Below are 26,993 nucleotides of genomic sequence, written 5' to 3'. Positions count from 1 at the left end.
GTTTCAATCATTGTTCTGCTTTCTGAAGAAGAGTACTTTATGTGACTAACATTATTCCAGTTTGTTTTTTACTGAGCATTATTACATTATGTATTATGATTTATTATTATTGATACTGATAAATAGAACAACATATAGTTTTTGTTGTTATAAATGTGTATGTTGAATATGTGACCTGCACCATTTGAGTCCCTTTGACCCAGAAAAATATTAACATATTTAATTCACTCTAGTAAGGTACGTCTAAGCTTTCTAATTATATAATTAACATTTAATCATTTAAATATTGGCTGATATAATAATTTAGATGCTTTCCTTTTTACTTCAGTAAAACTCAAAATTTGGCCCCATTACAAAGTGTCTCAAAATTAGGGATGAGTAAAAATATAGATTCTAAAAATATCATGATCTTCAAATGAACAATCTCTATATTGATTCTGAAATCTCAAGATCGATCTTTTACTCTCTGCGCAACCCTTTAATTACTAAAATGATATGAAATTGCTCGCATTTGCAACCAAATTGTGTGCTACATGTATATGGCTAAAATTTATATATTTGGCCACTGGCTAGTAAATGTTCAGATTTCACTCACCAGTGATTGTGTAGTGTAGAGGTGCAGTATTCAGCAGCAAGATCCTTCACTGCATGTTAAAAGTAAAAGTTGTTCTGTGTAATGCATGTCCAAAGACAAGATCCACACAACCCATTTTTAATTGAACACGTTCAAGCTCAGAGATGGAAGGGAGGAGACGGAGAGCAGTGATGCAGTCCAGTAAGGCTCTTTATTTTTCTGACTTCAACAATCTGCGTGCACTCTTCTCTGTGCTTTTCTCAGTTTAATCAGATCAGTGTAACACAAAATTTGTCAACATAAACTTCTCTGAGTCTTCAGCTTCACAATAACATAAAACCCTCAATAAGACATGCCAGTCACTGGTCACTCGTGTCGTTCTCTCTTCCTATCTGGCGGTGGCATGGCCATTTATATGCCGCTCTCCCCATTCTCACTGGAATAGAGACATGTGTTAGACATAATTTAGCTCAGGTGCAAGCGCCCTAACCGCTTTCTCGCTCTGGATGGCCACTCGACCACGCCCCCGATGCCACATATCCTCACCTCCCGACTCAATCCGGGGGATCATCCGGCCTGCCTACCACCCCCCCACTCCCATTTCTGGAAAAACTAAGCTGGCAACAGCCATCCTCGCCCCTGGTCTGTGGACCACCTTGAATTTAAAGGGCTGGAGAACCAAATACCACCGGGTGATCCACGTGTTGGTATCCTTCATGCGGTGGAGCCATTGGAGTGGGGCATGATCCGAGCAGAGGAAGGCCCTTACCACAGCAGGTAGTACCGGAGAGTGAGGACCGCCCACTTGATGGCCAGACACTCCTTTTCCACAGTGCTGTACTTTGTCTCCCTCATGAAGAGTTTACAGCTGATGTACAGCACCTGCTGTATTAAAAGCTGGGCTGTGTCTTCTTTTGTTTGAGCATCCAGCATCACACATAAAATAGGGATATGAAAGTGTGACACTTGGCCAGAGTTGTTGACCATCAATCACTCTCACTTGGTCGAAGGTGTGCTTAAGGGTTTAATCTCTCGACTGCTCCAAAGGGAAAGCCCCTTCGAGAAATCCCCAGAGGATGGGAGTGGCCGCAGCCTTTCCCCCCTCATGTCATCTTGATGTGGAGCTGAGGAAAACAGCCCCGGCTCCACCTTCCCTGCCAGAGCATCACACAAATCACATCTCATTGCTTTTAAGCAGGCCAATTAGTCTCCAAAATCAGCGGATGGGTGAGGCGGGAACTAACTGCGGCCTCTACTCCATGTTTTGTTCCCCCGAAATTTAATCACCAGGGTCCTTCACCATAGGGTACTTGTGAATATCCCCATGCACACACTTCACCCTCACTGTTTTAGCTGTGCCCAATGCCTCATGTTGAACCAGGCATTGGTGGACCGTGGTTTGATTACAACCTGTGTCCACCAATGATTGGTGAGTACCCCCCTTGATCCTTACCGGTATCTGGTATGCTCCGGCCCAGTCAGGGTGTCAGGGATCTGCACCACTGTCCCCAGCTCCATCACAGGGCACTGATCCCGGAAGTGTCCTGGATCCCCACAAGCTCTTCCGTCCTTGGGTACGCCACCATATGGTCCTCTGTGAGTTGGACAGCTTCCTCCAGCGACGCCGGGCGGTGGCACTGGACCCATTCCAGTGTTCCTTTTGACAGACAAAGGATTAGCTGCTCCAGTACAACCTGGTCGAGCACTCCCACGGTTCCCCGCTCCAGTGATATTGCTCCAGACTACAACCCACCCGCTGCAGGATGGCCTTCTTCAGGTCGTCAAAGGCCAGGAGGTTAGGTGACCGGCAATTGTCGGGCAGCAAGCTGGGGTTCCCCGGACAACAATGGAAGGAGCCTGGCCACCCACTGGTCACGCGGCCGGCCTCAGATCTCGGCGGTCCATTCAAACAGATCGAGGAAGGCCCCTATTTTCAAGAGTGTGGGTGGATCACATGCCTGTCCTTTGCTTGAGCTCGCAGGATCTCAAAGAACCGGCGATCCTGGTCTTGGCGCAGCTCAAGCAGGGATTGTTGGTGGCTCTGATGTAGGCCGACAAAGGACTGGATGATCTCGGCAATCTGGGAGGACTCCATGGGGCGTACTTCCAGATCTCGGGTTTTGGCACCAGTGTAACACGTTCAAGCTCGGAGATGGAAGGGAGGAGATGGAGAGCAGTGATGCAGTCAAGGAAGGCTCTTTATTTCTCTGCCTTCCACACTTCAGCTTCACAACAGGTACTTTGTCAACATAAACTTTTCTGAGTCTTCAGCTTCACAATAACAAGACACGCCAGTAACTGGTCACTCGTGTCATTCTCTCTCTCCCGTCTGACGGTGGTGTGGCCATTTAAATGCCGCTCTACTCATGCTCGCTGGAATTAGAGACAGGTGTTAGACATAAATTTAGCTTAGGTTTAAGCGTACTTACCGCTTTCTCTCTCCGGACTTGTGCTCGACCACGCCCCCGCTGCTACATACACTTTCTGTTCTCTACACTCTGATTAAAAATAATCATCAATCAGGCATACCACAGATGAGATAAAGCCATCTGAGTCTCTCTTGTTTATATGTGATAATTTACAGATGAACTTAACAGAAATAGCATTTTTTTTTAAAGAGACAGTACCGGTTTTAGCACGTGTTCAACAATTCAATGTAAAAACTTTACGAATTATGCAATTAAACAAAGCAATATAACAAAAAAATATATATGAAATATAATATGTTATTTATTGATTGCATACATGGATTTTAAAAAGCCAAAATGTGAACAAACTGATGAAAAACAAATAAAATATATTTAGTATTAATTTACTTATTTATTTGAAATAAACCTAGTTAGAAGGTCCCCTGTATAACTAACATCAATAGCTGGAAAATAATTTATTTCATACGTAAGCAAAAGGGACATTATAATTTAAATATACCCCTATGATTCTATATTGAATTAAATTGAAATCAGAAACAAATCGAATCGAGAGCTTGTGAATCACAATAGAATTGGAAAATCTATATTAATACTCAAAATGATGGAGCAGGTCACATATTGAATGCAGCTAAGAGCACTGCTGCTGATGGGTTATTAAGCAGTAAGTCTATATTTCCTGAACACCAGCAAATTACTCAAGAATTCACTGTAATAACACTAGGCATTTCAATTGGTATCATACTTATGAAGAAAAGAGACAATCTTACAGCTGTGTGTTATCTGGATTTGGTGTGAGCGTGACTGTCAAACAGATGTGTCTCAATAACATTTTAACATAGCTAATTGGAAAGTACACATATACTACTTTGCCAGATGCCACACATTAAAAAAGTTTGAGAAAACATACATTGCGTCCAACAAAATTTACCACACAAGCTTCCTATATCCGGCATACGTTTAAAATTTGCACATTTCTGGCAGAGGCATGTGCTGTGAGGACAGAGGCTGTATCCCAGCATCTAACTGTGATTCCAACTCAATCTCACACAAAGTTGTCAGGACAGATTTATGTGCAAAGTTAAAAAAATCATGTGAAGTGTGGGATATTATTGTATAGTAAAAATATAGGAAAACATGTGTCTTTTTATTTTGAATATGGATGGACTGCCAAAAGGATTTAGAGAAGAATGGTTTCTCTTGGCTTCAGGAGCCTAGACCCACAGTCTCAAAGAAACGGAGCCCCATTTTTATTGGACTATGATAAATGGCCCTTAGAGAACAAGACTAAGTGCCCTTGAAATATGGTGTTGATGCACAGAGTTTTTTTTTTTTTACATTGAATTTAAGAGTAATTTGGACATAAGGCATGACACTCAGCTGCTCGACATCAAGTCAAAGAGTAAGAGCACAATGTGTGTCAAGTGTGTGTGTGTGTCAAACGTTTTCAAATTCATTGTAGTGTGTTCACCTTTATGCTATTTTTGGAAGCTTAAAAAGCACTGTAGAGTTAATGTATGTTGACTGTTAATTCAATAAGTATTAAAAAAAATATATGTTTTGCCTGTAAAGCATTTGCAATATTGTGCTATATTGCATGAGTGAGCACATACAGTATGCGTTGGTCAACTTGAATTCATGACCACAAAAGAGGGGAATCATTTGGACTAGCCTGCGCCCACAGTAGTAATTAATCACAGTGAAGGATAAAAAAAAAAGATCTTTCCCAAAATGAAGTGCAGATGGTCTTTATTCTTGATACACAGCACCCAAGTGTAACTATGTCAATACCAAGGCAAGTTAAAGAGAAGAAAACCATACATAACAACTTTTCATTGTGAAAGAGTCCAAATTTAATTGAATGACAAGAGAATCATTTAATCTTATATCACAAGTGTAACACAAACAAAAAGTACAGAAATGTAGAGAGCATGGTGGCTGATGGTGATCAATATAATACCGATATTTATTAAATACAATTGAACTGTGATGTACACATTTTCTGAAAGAAAGTGTCCACTTATTTAGCAAAATGTTTATTCAAAATCCCCCTCCACCCTAAAATAAATTGTTCTTCATTTACTGATGAGGCTGATTTTGGAAATGACACAAAGGGAGCTAACATTTCTGTTAATTGGCCAAGTATAGTAATCGGTTAGGCTGATATATCGGTCTGGCAAATATAGATAATTCAATGTCGTAAACAATAACAAAGGAATTACAAAGCTACTGTGCATGTCTTGCCCTGAATCATTTCCGGTAGCTGCATTTTTATAATCCAGAACTGTCAAATAAAATTACTAGCACATACTTTTAGAGTCTAGTTAAAACAGGACAAACAGCATATGTGCAAATACTGAAAATAAATAAAGAGGTGTCATTACTGGAACATTTAAATAAGACTTTGAGTCAACAGAACTTTTCTCTAAAAACAATTTTGGATATCGAGTGCGATATCCAAAGAGGAGAGGAGACTGTGGATTTGTGCTATTAGACGTGCATCTGTCCCTGGGGAGGACAAAGAATGGCAACCATCAAAGTACACACGTCTTTGCAGTGAAAATGTAATCAAAGGTAAGCTCAAGTTAACACAGAGTATTTTAATTGTTCTATTTTTAGTCATTCTATCTTTACATAATCATTCAGACAGGTTAGTTTTTTTAGAGGAGCGACGCAACCAACTTCAGTGGCCTTGGCGAGTTACGCTTGCTAGCGGAACTGATTCCTGAGTCAGGAAATGGTTACATTAAAGTTAGGTAACGCTAGCACAATAATAAGTTATCTAGTTAAGGGGAAGGTTCGTTTTCAGTCTGAAGAGTTAACAGCAGTTGTTGGAAGGGAGATAGGGTTTTACCAGTCTGCAGTAATGATATCACAAACGTTAGCTAATTAGCACTCACCTTTGCTCTGACAATGAAGAATTTATTGTCATTTATGTCCCAAATGCCAGCATTATTCACCCATCCTGATCGAAAATATGTATAACTGTTATATATATGTAAACATTGCCAAAGTGGAGCTCTGGCAGGGACTTCACTATTTTTACTGAATGAAATACTGCGGTGAGTGCTGTATATGGATCGCAAGTGTTCAAAACTTTTAGTTTATTCACATATCTTTGTTTTTCTTCTTTTGAGAGGTCAACTAAATATTCGTGGCTTGGAACAGATGGAAAATTGGCAGGCCTGTGCTGCAGTTCTATGGAGTTTCCAGTGTTGGCTGCCATGTTGGAACGATGTTTTGCCCTCCAGGTCTCCGCACCAATCACGTGACTGAAAACTATGAATGCGAGAGAGGCAATAAAAGTGGACCTGGTTTGTGTAATAATATTTTAAACAATTTATTCTGTGAATGGTTTGGCAATCCTAATGTACTACACTGAGCTGTTATTCCAATACCAAAATTTTGGCTTCTGTACAAAACCAGCCCAGGTACCTTGGTACACAGAAAATTACTTGCATGAAGTCTTATAGATACAAATTATGCCTTTTCTTTTCTGGATTCCATGTAAAAAAAAAAAAATATATATATATATATATATATATATATATATATATATATATATATATATATATATTAAATGTTATGATGAAATTGTGTTTATTGAAATACATACTGTACACCTTAAATACAATTTTCAACAATATAGAGCCAATAATAATATATATATAATTTTTGGTATAAAACAAAAAAAGAGCCACAACAGAGCTTTACAGTATTAATGACAACATTAAATGAAAACAATCTAATTACCTGAGGCAAAAGGCTGCCAAGGCTGAATCACAACATGCAGATATTCAGTGCAGTACTTGCTTTTGTGATATTGCATAATAATAATAAAACAATTTAATATTATATTATTGTTATTATGAGTATTATTGTAACTACCTTTTAATAATATGCTTTTATACAGTACTAATTTTTTCTTGTCATAATGTGTTCAGTTTCACTTATTTGGTTGAATAGAGCTCTTATTTCAGCTGGACTTTTATTTTGAAAGACATTTGAATTTCTTCCTGTTTGAGAAGGGTTCGTTAGATCAAGCTTCCAGCGACTCACGATCTTAAAACCAAGCATTGTGTGTGCACCTGCTTGTGGGTGTGTGAAGGAGATGACAGAGCAGGACAGAGCCTCTCATTTGTTCTGTGAGACACATGTGACTATATTTTTTCTTTAAATTACATCCTTCTGCTGTTTAATAATCACACTTGGCCATATCGAGACTTTTTTATTATTATTTTCAAATGGTCTTTGATTTCATCTCAAAACTCTCACATTACATTGCATTTTGCTAATGGCAGGATACCTTATTATGGTACCGAAAATAACAACATGATGATATCGTAATATTCCACATGGGGCAGTAGAGAGTTATATTGCGAGAAGAAATCAAATCAAATAAATAAACTTCTGCAAGAAAATGAACAACAGCATACTGTAAGTCACAAAGACTTTAATTTGTGTGTCTTGGAGTGATCTATAATGAGATTTTTCATCTATGGTCACCTAACTTTATATTCACCTCTTTTAATCCTGTTCTTGCATCAAAACACAAGGTAAACAATATTCAGAGAGAGGTGCTATAAAGGGTGATAAAAGTGTATCGTAGTTTAGATGCTGACAATTATTTCCTCAGCAGCTAGGTTTGGAATATTGGATGGCTCCTATTATAATCAATTAAGCAGTTAACAGTGTAAGCGCACAGTTTTTTTTACCCTTTTTTATTATTATAAAAAAAAACTTTATTTGTGTGTCTCCATTGTGCTGAAACTTTAATACTACTCTGTAAAACATTCAATGGAAAGGAGGAGGCAAGAACCAGCTAGACGATATAAATAATATTTTAATAATAAACTTAAACAGAAGACACAAACACACACATGACGGACATGTCCGTAAACTATCTCTCTCTCTCCCGTACAATCCGTTGCAGTCGGCCTTTATCCCTCTCGGAGGCTTGATTAGCCTGCTAAGGGACCGGGTGTGTAGAATCACGACCCGGCCCCACCCTCCACCCTGCCACATACTCCTGCAGATATTGTTTACTTTTGTGTAACAAATTGCTTATGTTCCTCATTGGTAAGTCACTTTGGATAAAAGTGTCTGCTAAACGACTTGCGCAGCTTCATTCGTTACAAAATGGAGTGATCTATAGTCACTTTTAGAGCCCATAAAGAAATACAATGACTTAAATATTCAGCTAAACTCTACCTATCAAATTTACTATAAGTTAGTAAAAATGTTGTTCACCTGTCTGAGATAAGATGTTTGCTACAGATGTTAATACTGTACATATCCAGCCATCTCACTTCATTGCAACGGTTCATGCATCCATTTGTGATTGCTCTTTCAATCCAGGCATCCAGGGAGCATCCAGTCACCAAACAACATGGTCCACATTTTAATAATGACATTCTGTTACAATCACATTAATGTTAATAAGGTTAATCTTGTTAAAGTCACTATGAATGAAGTGACTCCCACTGTTGTTTTGAATGAGTTTGACAACTAGCCAAAAATGTTCAAGGGACAAAGATATCACATCCCTTACCAGAGGAACAGTCCTTGAAATGGTCTATCACTACTTCTCACCATGCATAAGAGTGTAGCTTCCATGACAAGTTTACGGATAGTGACAGAACACCGCTGATTTCTCCATCTACATAATGAATATTTTATGTCTCAGGAACTGCTGAAATATCTCTTAGACTAATCATCATTGAGAAGTAAGTTCTGTAAACTTGCCGTTTGACCCTTGATTAGACAACAACGATGGAAGAATTAAATCTGCAGAAAACAAGCTGTACTGAAGCATGTTGAACTGAAATGGAATTAAATGAATTTAAATCCACTGATACATCCATAGACAACTGTGCTGTTTCTATGCTTTCTTTTTTTAATTCTTACATCACCCCCACAAACAGCTCCTTTTTTAATGCAATATTCAAAGTTTGTGTGCTCCAACCTGTAGGGGTGGTCAAACACAAAGAGAGGAATAAAAGAAGCCTTTTCCCACACTCACATTGCAATAATATGGTGCAGGTTGTCTTTGTTTTCACCCCCTCCGTGTTCAAATAAACTCCAGTGTGAAGGAGGAATGTAACCTATACCACTCTATTGCTGATGCCCACAATGAAACTCTTAGAGGAATTGCATAGTGGTGAAAGTGCAGGAGCAGCACATATTTGAGAGCAGGGAGCCCACTTCATCTTCGCTGTGAGAGAGAGACTGCTGCTAGGTCATGGGGGCAGAGGCCCCAATGTAAACACAGGTGTTGAGGAGGCAAGTAAATGGTGTAACCCCAATCCAGTAGCTAGAGAAACACCAAAAGTCACAAATGGAGAGTGAGAACTACCCCCACAAATGGTGCCAAATGGAACGTTCTCCATCAGTCTGACATGACTCTTCATTAGGCCTCATTTGAAAGAATTAATGTGGCCTCTTAAATTAACACAGCAATTGTTGTAGCTATTGATCAGGTGCAGTAAGACATGAAACTTGTGTTTTCATTTTTGGGGAACTTTTTCTTTAACACTGTGTCAGGGTTCTGCGATCATGATTTTGGCTAGCTCAAAAGGTAAAGAAACCAATAGTTTTCTGAAATGTAAGTTTTACTTTACAGTACTTGTTCAGCGGTTTTCAGCCCTACATTTTACCTTAAAATCTGCCAAAAATACAGTATGCCAAAAGAAAGAATTGTTCTCACATGGACCTCCACAGAGAGCTTGAATCTCTACTGGGGGTAAATGATCTAACACAGCAAACAGAAGATCTACAAACTACAGTATCTCTGAGTGTGTTTACAGCAGTGTAAACACTCTACTAATGAAAGATACTCAAAGTGATGGGGACCCAGACAGATCCATGGGTCTGGCTTGCGTAATATTTTAAACAATTTATTCTGTGAATGGTTTGGCAACCCTGATGTACAACACTGGGCTGCATAACAGTGGTTGCATTGCAAAAGCACTTGTGCGTCAGATGACAAGAGCTGTGCAAGCTCTTTTTTAACTTGAATGTTTTTAATCTCAGTGTTATTATAATTTCTTAAAAAGACAATGTTTCTTCTTGGAAATGTAAAAAAAAAAATTGAAAGTTTTGAAAATTCCACAAGAGAGTTATTTTGCGCAAAAAAACTTCTGCAAGAAAATGAACAACAGCATACATGGTTAAATTCACAAAGACTTTACTTTGTGTGTCTTGGAGTGATCTAACATGAGATTTTCAACTTTCTCTGTCATATCTTCACCTCCACCTCTCCCTCTTTCACTCCTGTTCTTGCATGAAAGCACGAGGGGCAGCTGTGGCTCAGTTGGTAGAGTGGGTTGGCCACTAACGCAGGATTGGTGGTTCGAATCCTGGCACACACGACTCCACATGCCAAAGTGTACTTGGGCAAGACACTGAACCCCAAGTTGCTCCCAATGGCAGGCTAGCTTACATACCTTACAAAGCAGTTCTGCTGCCATTGGTGTATGAACGTGTGTGTGTATGGGTGAATGAGATGCGGTGTAAAGCACTTTGAATACCGTTAAGGCTTAAAAAGGTGCTATATAAGTGCAGACCATTTACCATTTAAACAATATTCAGAGGGAGCTGCTTGCTTTGGACAGATGACCACTGGCAAGAATAGTCCAAAGATCCATGTTTTGGTCCATACAATGCAATTGAATGGGTGCCAAAATTTTGAAGAACACAAGTCATTATCAGGGGCGTATTTACGATTTCTGAGGTCCCAAGCAACCAACTAGTCCGGGGCCCCAATTAAGAAAATGTTTGCTTAAAAAAAAATTATTATAAATGTTAAATCTTTGTGGCACCTGTGCTTAAAACTATCTAGATGCAACACAACAAATGAAACAGAACACAGGTTTCTCGACATGCTTTTTTGAGACCTAACGTTCTTTTTAACTTGGCACAGATTATAAAAATGTGTCCTGCGTGAGACAAAGAATGGACATTCATCCAGCATGTGTTTACAAAGGAAAACAATGGAAAAACAGAGCAGACACACGCAAAAACACGTTCGGTGTGAACGGCCCCTAAAACATCCATTATTAATATCCATTATCCAGTATGTGATTGAGAGCACGTGGGCGAAACAAGTTAGGAAGTACTGTATTTTTTTCTCATAAATTTAAATCCCAAACTCAAAGTCTTGAATACCCAGTGGACCTCTAACGTGAAACGCACTAAGAGTGCTGACAACAGTGTATTCGTGTACCCAAAACAACATGTCACCCCGTAAGCATGGGTGGGGCCCCACGCAATTGCGTGGTTTTCGTGGTTTTTAAAACCACTGCTGGTCATTATAAAAGTAATCCATAAGACTCCAGCGGTTAAATCAATGTTTTCAGACACATTCTTCTTGTGTTATCGCCCCCTACTGGGCAGGGAGAATAATATATAGTAGAAAAGGACTTAAATATTGATCTGTTTCTCACCTATCATAACACTTCTAAAGCTATGGATTAAAACACTGGAGTCATATGGATTACTTTTATGCTGCCTTTATGTGCTTTTTGGTGCCTTACAATTTTAATACCCATTCACTTGCATTGTATGGACCTACAGGGCTGAAATATTCTTCTAAAAATCATAATTTGTGTTCTGCAGAAGAAAGAAAGTCATATACATCTGGGATGGCATGAGGGTGAGTAAATTATGAAAGAATTTAAATTTTTTGGTGAACTCTCCCTCAAAATATGTCTGGGACTTAAGCTGCCCTGCAAAATAAAAAGCTTTTTATCAACCACAGGACACAAAGTGCTCCCAGTGGTACTCGCTTAACTATGTACTGACCAACGCTTCGAATAATGATTTATCTTCTAGCTGCTAACAAGCTCAATTTTACTATCTGTTTGTACAGCTGAAAGGAGAGGCAGCCTTTAACGCCTGGGATACAATAAAAAAAAATCCCATTCAGAACAGTGCTACACACATTAATTCTGACTTTCGACTGCCAAACTAATTTGATCTGTACCAGTTTCTAATTATCATTAAATGGCTGATGTTTTGTCTTCAACTCAAAATAATTTTGACCATTATTGATGGAATGTCATTAAAAAACTTTAGCTGGAAAGAAGAGCTTTGACATTCATCACAAATTCTTGGCTTAGTCCACGTTTTACAAAAATACTCAGCAATTGGGTGAATTATCCTCAATAAAGGATCCTTGAAAAAGATATAAATATAGCTCTAAGAACAACAGATGTTGTGTTAAGAACTTAGGCTTTCCGTTGCTTAACATTATTCTCAAATAAAAAAATAAATAAACATATTCTCTATGTCTTGGCAGATGGCAACTTTCAATAAAACAGTGTTTTTTTCCTGAGGGTACTTGGAGAAAAAGAATCTTATGGAAAATATTATTTTGGGCTGTTGAACATCAAGGGAAATTCCACCAAGCATGACAATTTACTTAACTCCTTTTTTAAAGAAATTCTCTGTCACCTCTGATTATATTGAGTAAAATGTTACACATTACTCAGTTACACATGCTATAGTCTCTATTTTACAGAGGCCTCTCATTGTTAACCATTGACATTTGTGGTAGAAGTAGGCCTATAAATATAACATGCAGCATCATTAAATTACACAGAGGATATATTTAATAAGACACCAAAATGTTACATTTCAAATATATTGTGCTGTCAAGGCAGCCTGAAAATCGAACAATACATTTTTATTTATTTGCTTCAATGCTAGAGAGTTGTTTTGTCCTTTAAAATTGATTACATTTAGTCGATTATACATTTATGGACTAATATTAACCAATTTATTGTGGAAAAGATAATTTTCATATTAAAACCCTCAACATCCAGAGCCTAAGCTTAATAACTTGAAAATAATGTTCCATATAATGTTTTGCATTGCACAAACAGTAGATTCAGGTCTCAGCTGCTAACAGTTTTTCCTTCATTTCGGATATTTACATGCAACATTGCTGTACAAAATGTGGAAATGGTAATTAAATTAAATTTGTCGTTTTATATGCCAAATGGAACAAGTTGTTTCATCTCACTCTGAAATTCTGCAGGACCCCTCCATTACAAAGCACTGTGGTGTATTAGATTAATCTGCTTTGCACATGTTATGCTTGTGGTTCTAACCTCATCAGTCTTTAAGACCTTCTAATCATACAGCAAGCTAAAGCGGCTATTAAACACAGAGAGACTTTAAAAACATATGGACTCTATCTCACATGTTGTGACCAGTGGAAATTAGCTGCTTAGAACAGTTTTTGTAATGTCCATTGTGTAACTGTCCACAGCCTTTGTATTACAGTTAGTTCTGCCCTCCATTAATCTTTAATGCATAGTTCACACAAAAATGAATAATGCAATTCTTGCTATCATCTCCTTTTGTGTTTCATGGAAGAAAAAAAGTAATACGGGTTTGAAATTACCCAGTGGCAGTTCTAGCTTATACGGCACCTTGGCAGAACAAGCCCCCCCCCCCCCCCCTTCAGCCACAGGGTGGGGTGCCCCGGGTGGCTGCCCATGTCATTCATGCCTAAATCCGCCACTGGAATTACCTAAGGGTGAGTATGAATGATGACACAATTTTCATTTTTGGTTGAACTATTCTTTTAATTCCTTTGTTGTTGCCAATGTTTGCTTGAAAAAAAAAACATTTAATTTTAAACTGGATATTTATTTATTTTTTCTAAAACTGCACCTTCATATTGTTTTAGGTATAATGCAGAAGGGACGTTTCCCATCTTTTCCACTAATTTGGGAGTCAACAAGCCAAAAGGTGGTCCTGTGCAACCCGTCTCTGCACCACAGACAAACTCATTAACATACTATAGATTTAGCATTTACCTGCAAGTAACTGCGGAATCTATCATTTACATCCGCCATGTGAGGAGGCCAAATTACAAAGCAGATGATGACAGTACTGTCTAGCATTTTTATGGCAAAGGGCTATATAATGTGAAAAACATTTCCTCCTCTGCACTAGGATACTGGAAGCCAAATCATGTGTCATGAAACATCACAGGCCTTAGAGCCTTAGGTAAAGGATGTATGGGGAAAAGGTGAACTCACACCACCGCAAAGTTACCATAACCATTGTAACTGCTCATAATAAAAGGTTATTTTAAACAAAAGATTGGGGGGGTATCTACCTATTGGGACCTATCAACAAAAGATGCTACATGACAAACAGCACACAGAGAGGAAATGGCTAAAAGTAGAACAGAACAAAAAAGATGGTTTCTTTAATCACAAAAGGAAAAACATACACAAAGCTTAATTGAGAAATACATTACATTTATATTCCATTGATGTATGAATTATTTGGTGTGCTGTAACTGTGACTAATTGTGTAATTTATTGCTGATTTCAATATTAATCAGCTACAGAGAAGACTAAATTATCAAATTCATGTATCTCCATTAAGGTTTTGACCACATTGTTGTGTCATGTGGTGGCGAGAATAATCACAAGAGCATAAAAATAAGTGATTGCAAGACCAAACTAGGGTCTGATCATTTGGAAATAACATCTGCGGTAACTCAAAAGATTCTGCAAAATAAAAACTAAGGCTTCTTTAACTAAGACATATTAACATTGACATACAGTAGGCTACTGCTGGCTGGCTAAAGGCTATAAATCCTAGTGTGGATTTTTACTTGATTTGAAAATATTCAATGTGAAATTGAGTTCATATAGGTGGAAATCAACCATCACACACATTAGCAGTCATTTCTTCTTATTTTATAAAAGGTTACAGTAACACAAGTTGCCTTGTTGTTCTTTCTCTGACTCTACTCTTGATATAGATACATAATCAGTCCAGACAGATTGCTGACCCACAGGCACAGGTCAAGTCCTCGTTCAACGAGCAAATGTTAAATTTTGGAAACTAATTTTTTGGTACATCACTTCAGGTTTTCTATGGTGTGAAACATGTTTCTGGAGCATATGTGGGTACAGCGTGGACTGAAGCTAGCTCCTAAGAAAAGCCCCAGCTACTACACATCAGGTGAGTTCTTTAATCCCATGTACTACCACAAAAGACCTTAGAAAAGGTTGGTCCTCTAGCAGAAGACAGACCCCAATAAACATCTGTTTTATGTGTTGCTCCGATCAAATGTTCAGTATTTTTGTCTTGTTTTCCAGTAAAAATATCTAAACATCCTTAAAACAAGATGCATTTCAAAGAGAAGCAAAATTACCTTGTATCCAAATAAGATATAATTGCCCTGATTTACAAAGACCCCAAATGTTCACACTCTTACAGTACGACTCTCACTAAATAATAATAATAACTATTTTATTTTTATTCAGTATGGCATTTATACAAACATTTATTTAAAGGATTATGCAATATCATCATAATATCCCTGCTATTTAACAATAGAAAGAGTAGTTGATGAGGATACCATGTACAACACTCTTTTCATTTACTCATAATTCATAAAGAAGAACATCATAGCTACACATTAAGCCATTGCACCATTAATGTAAACTAAAACTAAATCTGAATTTCAAACCATGTTAAAGTTGTGCTCAAAAGAGACATGGAGGCTGCATGGGAGAGAACCAGCACTTGCTGCTCATTTTGCGGGAGACAGACACACCTTTTCGGCATACTGGTGTGCACTGGCCGACACACTTTAATCGAGCACTGGATAGAAGCAATATTAAAAATATTTGTCAATATTTTGCCAGTTAAAAACAATGTTTAAAACATTAAATAACAACATAATTTTGGTATTAATTGTTAGTAGGCTTTTTGATCTAAGAGTTATAGGAGTTGTATAATGTTATCATTTATGATATTAATTTCTAAAATAACTGAATAAAACGTTTTGTCATGAGAAACTATTTACCTTCACATTAATGTGTCTTCAATGGGTTTTTCACGTATTCTCCATTCTCAAAGTTTATTTTTGCCACAATGACAGCATGATGCACAGCACAAATCAAATCAAAACCTGCCTTCAATTTGCTTTTGCAGTTTTTATTTCTGAAATGACTTTCAGTCTTGATCACTTTGCCTGTGCAATACATTTCATTTGCATCAACACTGCCCTAAATTATGCGCATTTGAAGGCAAATTTGCAGAGAAATTCAAAAATGTTTTGTAGTACCCTACTATTTTTTAGACTTGTTTTGCCATTTTTGCTTTCTAGTTTCCTTGCATCTCCATTAGTAATACTCATAGTAATGAGTATGGTACACATTCTGTTTTGGATGGCTTGTGCATGCCGAATGTAAATCTTTTGTGTTTGTGTATGGATTAAAAACATTTTTGAAATGCTGTGTATAAGGCAAACATTTTCAGGGGTAAACCGTTTTCAACCAAAAATATTAATGTGGACTTGGCCTTGAACTGTTCACTGTGCTTATGCTGAATAATTCAGATTAAAATGCAGGGCCGGCCATAGCATTTTGGGGGCCCCCGAATAGATTTTCAAAATGGGGCCCCCTACCTACAAATACACCTATCCAAGCAATCCAAACATCAATAACTAAGCAAGTTTAAATTGAGCAAATAAACAAGTCTATTTATTTCAAAAGGATAAAGCTTAAAAATGCCAAACAATCAACTATACTTTATCAGCACAGGTATAAATTCTTTAGAAGTATAAAAAAAAAAAAAACAGACACGTAGGCTATAACATGTATAATTTAATAAATATATTTAATGAAATTCTGTGAATTTCTAATTAACTTGCCAAATTAAGGTGTGGTAGGCAACAGTAGATGATACACTTACTGTAAAAAGTTCCATAGGTTATTTGCACCCTAGTGTTTAATAAAACAGTATATAATCTAATGACATCAGCATATGTAGTATGTGACAGAACTTAATTACATCATTGGCAATGGGAAGAAACACATCTGATGTGTCACGTAATGGACCTTGACAATGTTGTCTTTAATTGCTGAGCATGGCTTTAGAGAGACTGATTCAGGGAAATCTGTGGTTTTAGTCTGTTAGACCTGAGTGCTGCATTCGATCTGGTCGACCATGAGATCTTGTTGACTCTCTTGGAGATAGCAGTGGGCCTTCGTGGTACTGTACTACAGTGGTTCCACTTCTATTTGACAAATAGGTGGTTCAGTGTTCGTATTGGCCATCACTCCTCCTCTAATATACCTCTCAAATGTGGACTTCCTCAGGGATCAATCCTTGGTCCGGTGTTGTTCTCCCTGTATATGCTTCCTCTCACTGTTATTTTTAATAAATACAGAGTGGCTTATCACTTTTATGCTGACGACACTCAGATCTATCTTCCACTAAAACATAATGATAAATCAGCCTTACAACCCTTGTTGGATTGTCTACTAGAGTTTAAGCTATGGCTTGCAAATAACTTCTTGAATCTAAATGAAGGTAAAACAGAATTTATTTTATTTGGGCCTAAGGAAAATTGTGCTGCTGAACGCGACCTAGGTTCTCTTGCCCCATATAAAGCGCAATGCGCCAGAAACCTGGGTGTACAATTTGATAACAATTTAAAATTTAATAAACAAATTAGTATGGTTGTAAAGTCATGCTTTTATCATCTTCGCCTTCTCACAAATGTAAAACCTTTTTTATCGACGCGCAACTTTCAAACTGTGATTCATACTTTGGTAACATATTATTTCGATTATTGTAATTATCTTTACTATGGTGTCTTTCAGTCTTCCCTCTCTCGTCTGCAGATAGTACAAAATGCTGCTGCCAGACTTATCATGGGGACTTGCAAGTACGAGTCAGTTACACCTATTCTAATTGCTTTGCACTGGCTTCCTGTCAAGTACAGAATTGACTTAAAAATGTTACTGTTTGTTTACAAAGCGCCACATTATTTGACTTGCTTCAGCCATATATTCCTTCTAGAACTCTGAGATCTTCAGATTTTGGTTTACTCTCTTTGCCTAGATCTGGTGATCGAGCATTTGTAGTCGCTGGACCGAAACTATGGAATAGTCTACCTCTATATATTAGATTATCTCCCTCAATTTCAACTTTTAAGTCTTCTCTATAGACATATTTTTCTCTTTAGCTTTCAATATTCTTTAAATATTGTGACCGGTTTTATCTTCTTTTTATTTTTTGTCTACTTTGTATGTTTTTATTTTCTTGTAGTAAACATTTTACCTTGTACAGCACTTTGGTCAACCATGGTTGTTTTTAAATGTGCTCTATAAATAAATATTGATTGATTGATTGATAGAGAGAGTAGTCTCTTCAGGTCCAGCAAGCATGTAACCGAGTCGCCTCATGACCTTTGCTTTTCGTCAGGCCCCAGATGCCGAGCCGCTGCAAAAAGCCGCCAACCATGCGTTCCATCAGTCCACCTTCTTCTCTGCACTGCCGAACCTTTAGTGAGCCCCTCGATCATGATGAGAACACCGCATTTACTTTCAGTGTTATTAGTCAACTTAGACGCTTTATTTACACCTTTTGTGAAATTTCTTTTCTGTGGCATACACAGCTGACTGTCTTTGCTTACATGAATTGATAAGGGGAGAATAGTGAACCTGGATCACCCATGCAATTATTCAGGTGTCAACTAATGCCACAACATGAGTTATTAGGCTGAGAAAGTCAAATTCACATACTTATCTCTCCATGCCTTTTCTTTAAAGTGTGTAATATTTGTAATAGTTTTGACCGGTTCTATCAGACTATTAGCATAAATATAGCAGAACTGTGTGCCCAGTGCCAATTAAACGTATTGCAAATAATTATTTGGCTATATAGAATCCATGGTAGGGGACCCTGGTGGCCGCAGGGGCCCTATGCAGCTAATAGTCAGGGTCAGCACTGTTACAATATATAAAGCTGATGTATTGTTAGACAATTCTCTGTGTTTAAAATGGCATGCTGCTGGCTGCTGAGAACTGTTATTGTGTGTCTGAATGATACGACTACATAAAACTATCCAATTAGCTTCGTTTAACACCTCATCTTCCGGGGTCTTTGTGGGACAAGCAGCACAGGCCAAGTTATCTACAATCAAGCTTACCATAGGCACTTTTCCACTACACGTTATGGTTAAACTCGCCTCAACTCTACTCGCTTTACTTTTCAGAGCTTGCATTTCCACTGCAGTTTAGTGCCCCTCAACGTGGGTGGGATTATAGGCTGATCGTCATAGTTGCGCCAAATCTACTGCCGTGACATTATCTTAAACACGAAACAAACTGACCAAAACAATAACACAACCGCTAGCTGTTAGCTAATAGCTCATTGTGCTGCATATACCAGTTGTTGCATGGTGATTTTACACAAGTGTAACAGTTAAAATGTCCTGGTTGTTTTAGAAGCAAATTTCCAGAAGCTGGTCAACTAAATAAAGTGAAGCTTTCAAGCAGATTATAGAGTTAACATAAGAAAATGTACCATCCTCCATCGTGGCGGAGTCCAGGGCGCTCTCCCTCCCATTGCTCGACGGTTAAGATAGCGTCCATTTGGTCAAACCACTTCCACTTTTCCTTGATGATTATGAAGTCACTTTTATTTTTTACCTTTTCCCTACACTGTTGGTAGGTTTGGTGGCAGCCGTGAGCGGCCAACAGCTGAGACACTTCCTGAGAGACGGTTTCGTTTCGCTCATCGCTAACGGGTGGACCGTCTGCACCTTGTTTATTGACCACAGTGTGGTTTTGCTGACAGCCATTTATTTTTTCACAATTCGAAAGTCACGTAAACAAATTATACTGTTATCGCTGTTGCTAACTTTAAAATTAGCTGGTTGATGTCGCATGTCAGAAATCCAGTGACGCTGGAAGTGACAGTTCTCCCTGACCTATCAGTGGTCTGCAGGATTTTGACATCACATTTAGTATCGGCTGGGCTCGCTTTGAACCTCAACCAAGGTGGTACTAAAAAATAGTATCAGGTACTATCCACAGTATAAAACCCTAAAAAAGCGAGCAGAGTCGAGTTGTACCATGTAGTGGAAAAGCCCCATATTACACAACTGTGCCCTGAAAAACAAGGCTAAAGGTCTTATTTCAACCTAAGTGAGCAAGGATTAACACACCAGTGCATATGTACAGTCTGTGTTCACAGAAGGGTTTTACTTGGCTAGAGAGTAATGGCTCCATCCATCAATTTAAAAAGGGGTGAATTTGTGGAAAGTGTCATTTTTCAAAGGAGCCAAACAATGGACAAAGAGCATGGCTGTGGTTGTTCTGGGGGTCAAGGGAAGAGGTGAGTTGGTGGTGAGGTTAGTTTGAGACTCCAGAGCCTGTCATAAGCATGCAAGGTCAGGACATCTGCTGACATTTACTGTTGGGCTCAGGCCAGGCTGCAGGGTTCCTGCCAGGGCCTCATATCAGGCCTGCGTAAAGCCACCAGGCTCCTTAGTCTCTCTCTGAAACTCACACTAGAATGCTCGTAACCTGCATGACCTTATGCTTTTGATCCAGGCCTAGTGGTGCAGCATTTTTAAGGACACTGTGAATTGTAAACTTGCTGAGAGGGCATGAGCTGGCTTTCTACATAGCCTCAATGCTAAACTTTTTGCATGTGTGTGTGCGCAATCTGCATGTTCAGATTTAAGTGCCTGATTTATTAGTTGTCTAAGGATGTATAAGGAAAAGTAATGCTTTCACTCATCTGTTTAATTCACATTCATCTTCAAGAATTCACAGATGCAGAGAGAAAGAGCGAATGAGAAGGAGAGAGATGTTGAGTAAAGGAAGGGGAGGCATTCAGACAGTCCATGGTCTACATTTTACATTTACATTTATACATTTGGCAGACACTTTTATCCAAAGTGAATTACAGCGCACTTATTACAGGGACAATCCTCCCGGAGGGACCTGGAGTTAAGTGCCTTGCTCAAGGACACAATGGTGGTGGCTGAGGGGATCGAACCAGTGACCTTCTGATTACCAGTTATGTGTATTAGCCCACTACACCACCACCACTCTACCGAGGTGGTACATAAAGAGAACCTTACGTTTACTGTTAATCTATCAACAGAGCCTCTTTTCACCACAATGGCCACCTTTCAGTCAGCCATCTCTTTCATTCAGGTTTTTCCCATTGCGTCGAGTCTCGAGTTTCACACAAGTCCCCTCAGTGCAAAATCCCTTCATTTGTACAACTGCGATTTGTTGGCAGGATACTACTATGTCTACCTGTCAAATGAAGCATGGTATTTACTAGCCTATAACAGGGCAACAAAAGGGCAACATCTGATTAGTGTTCATGGTACAATCTCCCTCAACCTTTGGTATTTTATTACCACAGGTGCAGGGGCATTCATTCATAAAATGCATGCTACAGGCAAAGCACGTCCTAATTGAAAACATCTTTATTTATACACCTGCAGGAACTAAAGGTTGTAGAGAGCACAAGGAGGGCTGAAAAGAGAGAGAGAGCATACTTTGGAAACTGAGAGGGAGCCACTACAGGGATGAGATTCAATGTTTGTTTTGCTCAGCTATAGGCAACAGCAATCCAATTAGAGATTTTGAATTATAAAAATGTAAGTCACCTTCCCACTCTAACATGAGCACTGAACATTTTAACATTGGATTTGAGGATTTTTTTAAAGCAGTGCATTGTAATAAGTAAATCTACCAAATATTAACAATAGCAATATATTAAAGGATTGTTCATCCAAAAAAGTAATTGACATAATTTACTCATCATCATGTCATTTCAAACCTGTTGTGACGAAGGTAGACAGAGAATGTGGATCTAAATGCAGCTTTTATTAATAAAAACAGGAAAACTCAGGACAAAGAAAAGCAATGGAAACCGAGCACAGAACATAATAACATATGCAGGTGAGAACAATGTAGTTCATGGGCAGTGATGAGGGCAGGGAATTATGGGAAGTGTAGTTTATGACGTGATAAGTTATGAAGTGATGAAGTTGATAAGTGAAACACGGGGCAGACAACAGGGGATCGTGACATAACCCCCTCAAAGGAGCGGCTTCCAGACACTCCTGAAAAAAAAACAAGAGAAAACCCACAAAAACAAAAGACTGGGGAGCAGAAGCCTTTCCTCCTCTCTTCCTCCTCTGGGCGGACGAAGCTGGCAACACTGGATCTGGGACGGACGAGGCTGGCAACCCTGGCTCTGGGACGGACGAGACTTCCAGCTTGTTGGCCGTGGCAGGCGTGGCCGTTGGCTTGTTGGCCGTGGCAGGCGTGAGCGTTGGCTCCTTGAGAGTACCCTCAGGAGCAAACCTCTCCAAAATCATATCCACGTACGCCATCCAAGTGTACTCACCAGTCTCCGGCAACTCCTCCCATCCTTGGGCAAGGAGGCCGATCTGGCAATGGTGCAAAACATACGTGAGTATTCAATTAAAGGGAGGTTCGCCCGGCTCAACTGGAGGAAGATTGCTGCTAGATCCATCTGAGGTTAGTTCTTCTGTGACGAAGGTAGACAGAGAATGTGGATCTAAATGCAGATTTTATTAATAAAAACAGGAAAACTCAGGACAATGAAAAGCAACAGAAACCTAGCACAGAACATAATAACATATGCAGGTGAGAACAATGAAGTGCATGGGCAGTGATGAGGGCAGGGAATTATGGGAAGTGTAGTTTATGACAGTTGACAAGTGAAACACGGGGCAGACAACAGGGGATTGTGACACCTGTATGAGTTTCTTCTTATGCAAAACACAAAAGGAACATTTTGATGAATATTCCAGTCTATTCAATAAAATGGCAGTTGAGAGCGACTCACTTCAAAGCTTAAAAAAGCACCTAAAATTACCATAAAAGTGATCCATGTGACTCATGCGATATTGTCCAAGTCGTCTAAAGGAATATGATAGGTTTTTGAGGGAAACAATCTGAAATATATGCAATTATTCAATTAAAATTAGGATATCCATTGTGCTGTTATGAGAACTATGGCACATGTGTTTATACGAGAAATTGCATTGTTTCCAGCACTAAACAACTCAAGTTCTCTTATGCCATCGGAAGACTTGGAATATGACACACAAGCTGCATGAACTACTTTGCACTGCTTTATTGATTTTCCCCCATTACATACACTATTGTGAATTCACATTGTTCTAACTGATCAACAGAGGGAGTGGTAAATGAACAGTGTGCTCTACGAGGATAAGTCAACATACTTGGCTAGCAAAATCAGTATTCATGTATTTCAGCCATCGAATAGTCTTTTATCTTTCTATGCTGCCAAAATTTCTTTGCCGAAAATTTGACGTTCTTAACAAAATCCCAAATCTAACAAAATCATATGGCCTAGCCTAACACCCATCCAGGATCATGTGATCATAAATTGTAAAAGGTTTTCCTTAAAGTGACAATCGTCTGGTACTACACTAATATCCCTGTGAAAAGATATCTTCGTGAAGGGATTCCATTTTTCAATTCCATTTGAAATAAACCATCAAATTGTGACTCCTCCCCACAATGGTCTTCAAGGTTGCAAAAATGACATTTTGAATTTGCCCTCAGTGTGTGTACTACCGTTAAGTGTTTTTTTTTTTTTTTTTTTACCAACATTATCTAAAGCACCATTTAGATTCAAATACATAGTTAAAAATGTATTGTGACCCTGGTCAATTATTAAGTCCAAGGTTAATGATTGAGGATCCCAATAAATCTAAATATCAAATTTGAAAAAATAAAATAAAAAATAACATGAAGGGACATACAGAAAACAGGCATAGGCCTAAACCACAATTACAGAAGTCTGTTCAGAATTTCCAAAAGAAACACTAGGACTTTGTTGCGTGCAGCTAACAGAGTTGGACATGATAGGTATAATAACCATGGGTGTGCATATGGTAATCTATGATCAGAACTGAAGTGATAGGGCCCTTGTGTGGATGACCTAGTAAATGAGAAAGTTGGATGTGACAACCACAAATTTATTTTGAATCATATTTCACTAGCATGGACATAGTAACAGGGAGCCACAGTTAAAAGACATAAAAGGGTATGTGGAAACATTACCAGATACATTTAGACATACATGTACATGGTATTCTCTTTTGAGAACTAGTAAGCCAAGGAAGCTTAAATTAATCTTTAAACCTTTGAGGTCTTAATCCTCTGATGTGCAATTAAGGCCTTTACAATATGAGCCTCTTTCTAAAAAAGATACACTAAGAGCACCAGTACATATTATGTTATTTATTAGCCTGTTCAAGGTTGGTCGATTTGTTTTGTATTAGTGTTGAATGAGGTTTTCTTACATGTCATTAAGCGCTGATAAGGTTGATAAGATTGCTCATTAAAATAGTTGGCAGGAAGGAATCAAAATTGGCTCTGATAGATATTTACATTACAAAGGCTACATCAAATGACATGCTTAAAGGGTTGTTTTCTAACTTCTTATTTTACTGTATTTTCATCTGAAATAAGTATTTCCTTTCTATATTTCAAACTTTTTTGCTTCTTATTTTACTTGTACTGAGACCCAGAATCTCTGACCATTTTGACAAGCACTGAACGCCACAAAGACACGTCTGCAGGTGGTTAGACAGTGGAGCTGCCACAACCAGCCCGAGAAAACCCAAATATAGTTCTCCAAAAATGTCTCGCCTCGCCAGACCAACTATGCAATCGTCGTCCAAGATAGAGTCCAAGTTTACAAGCATCCCAAAAACATACATAAACACAACTTTTGCCTCTTTCACTGGAAAGGCAATGAAAGACTATATCCAACTCTAGGCCATATGTTTAGGGAACACATGAGCCATCAGGTACATCTATAAAGAGCATTTACAACATCCAAATATTAGTAGGGCTTTCAGCCAACTTAACTCTTAAAAGAGGCTGGTGTGTCCTTGGACTTTCAATCCAAGATTATTTGTACCATCTTACTCCATGTCCTAACCAGCTACAATCACGATATATGACAGGATAACCTGACGATCGCTTGTTTTCTATTCTGTGGCTTTGCACCAGGAAGCCCCACCAGAGACTATATAGGCTGAGAAAGACCACTGGTAATAAAATGAATGGGAGAAACTGGAACGCAGAACGGTCAACTGAAGTAAAAAGAATGTCCTGCCTTCCAGGTAAAAGAGCTACTCACACTTCCCTGAACAATGTGTTTCCAATAATGTGCATAGTTTTGATATCCGTGGAACTTTTCCTTGCTCTGTAAATAAAAACAAAAAAGGTTTTTGTTTTGTTTTTTCATTTCACAATTTAGCAAGGCTGTAACTGCATGTCAATTTGTGATCACAAATCTGATAATAAAGGGCTTATTAAAAAATAAAGGAGCCAATTACCTTTTAGACGACCTGTTGGCTAACACGAAAACGTGTTTACATAGAAAATAGCTGCCCAGCCTGCCCAAGAGCATTGCAAAGATGGCCGTTGAGTGGACTGACTTGCCTTAAAAGGGACATTGTCCCTCCCACTGTGAACTCTCACTGGTCCAAAATTGAGCTTCTCAGACTTGGACAGACACATTGCTTGTTGTAATCTTATTGTATCACGTCTGGTTAGGACATGGTGTAACATTCACTGAATGTCTTTGACATTTATGATGAGAGTGCATCATTAATTTATTCATTTTTCAAACTCAATGGGTGTCATTCATGAAACACAAGAAGAACCTATTACCATGTGACTCGCTATTGAATTGCATGAGACAATGTTCTGTATGCAAAAATGGTTTTATAAACAATTTAGACAAAAATTAATTCTTCTCATATTTTATGACCAGGGTCCAATGCATTTACTGAAAAATGCTAATTCACATCCTCATGATCACATGCTGGTGTGAAATCTGTCCCCTTTTCATGGTCACTACACAGAACCTTACATCTGTTGGCTCATTGTAGCAAGCCTGGAGGCTTCAGCAGCTGCTTTCGTTGTCTCAAATTCCTCTCTCTCCAAACTGCTGCCCTTGTGGCCCAGCTCCACCAGCTGGCGGGCCAGATCCTGACCCTGGAGAAGCAATAACACAGATCTGCTGAGCTGGATAGAGAGCGACAATGTGGTTGAAACTAACTGAACAAAATAAAAATATTTGCAGTTCAACAATCTGCTGTGGCATTTCTGTATGAACAGGCCAGTGTATTTATGAAACATTTGTGCCATTTATGTGATCAGGTTCCATTTGTATCCATCTGATTTGAATAATCATGCCATTTATATGACAAAATGACTTGAACCATACTGACAGTTTCATGGCTCCTAGGATCAAGGATTTTTCTTGGATATCACTGCAGCCTAGTTAGTTGATAGCACAATTTTCACATGATTTAATGAGATTCTTTATGCCCTGAAAAGTAGGAACTGCTTTCATGTGGCAATATGGCTTTGAGTTTGTAGAGAGTTGCTTTCTAGAAAAAGCATGGAAGGTATTTTTTTGCCTTAAAGGCAAAATCAATTAGTGTAGGGTTAAACTCACTGTAAAAAGGAATAGTTCAACCAAAAATTTAAATTCTGTCAAAATTGACTCACGCTCATGTGGTGCCCATCCTGTATGACTTTCATTCTTTTGTGGAACACAGTTACGAAGAAAATTAGGGACTGACAGCTTCATTGGCTATTCACATTCATTGCATATTTTTCCATACAATGGAATTGAACAGTAACATCTTATTTGTTCCGTAGAAAAGTCATAGGGGTTTAGAACAACATATTGGTGAGTAAATTATGAAAAAATAGGAGTACATTTACAAATACAAACAGAAAGTCAAAGAAAATTTAAAATGTGGAGTAAAATAAATAAATAATATATATATATATTTTTTTTCTTCTCTCATAGTCTGCAGGGCGATATCAAAATCGAAACCATGGGTTTGCTTATTGAAAACATCTTCTGAGAACTGTATTAACAAATCCCAAGTAAGCAAGCACTTAGTTTAAAAACCTTCTTAGGTCTATAGGTCTATTTAACAAAAAATATTTGTTCCATGACTTCTCAATCAATTCTATAACTCATTGTGTAGCACACATCTCTAAAAATGTTATTATAAAATACATAAATAAATACAATAAACACTTCCCATTCTAGCAAAACCATGATTTCCCACATTTACTGTAGACAGCACTATGTTTTATTTG

General features: G+C 38.3%; 1 protein-coding gene across 1 annotated transcript in view; it reads right to left on the bottom strand.

Annotated features, from left to right (window-relative positions):
* Window positions 1–26,993, bottom strand: part of cfap299 (cilia and flagella associated protein 299) — a 161,768-nt gene that overhangs the window by 134,261 nt on the left and 514 nt on the right. The window contains 1 exon segment of the mRNA XM_052123982.1: window positions 25,744–25,868. Within this exon segment, the coding sequence (XP_051979942.1) occupies window positions 25,744–25,868 (125 nt within the window).

Source organism: Xyrauchen texanus, chromosome 4, assembly GCF_025860055.1.
Source record: "Xyrauchen texanus isolate HMW12.3.18 chromosome 4, RBS_HiC_50CHRs, whole genome shotgun sequence".
NCBI lineage: Eukaryota > Metazoa > Chordata > Actinopteri > Cypriniformes > Catostomidae > Xyrauchen > Xyrauchen texanus.
The sequence above is the reverse complement of the archived record's forward strand: the minus strand, read 5'-3'. Positions and strand labels throughout refer to the sequence as shown.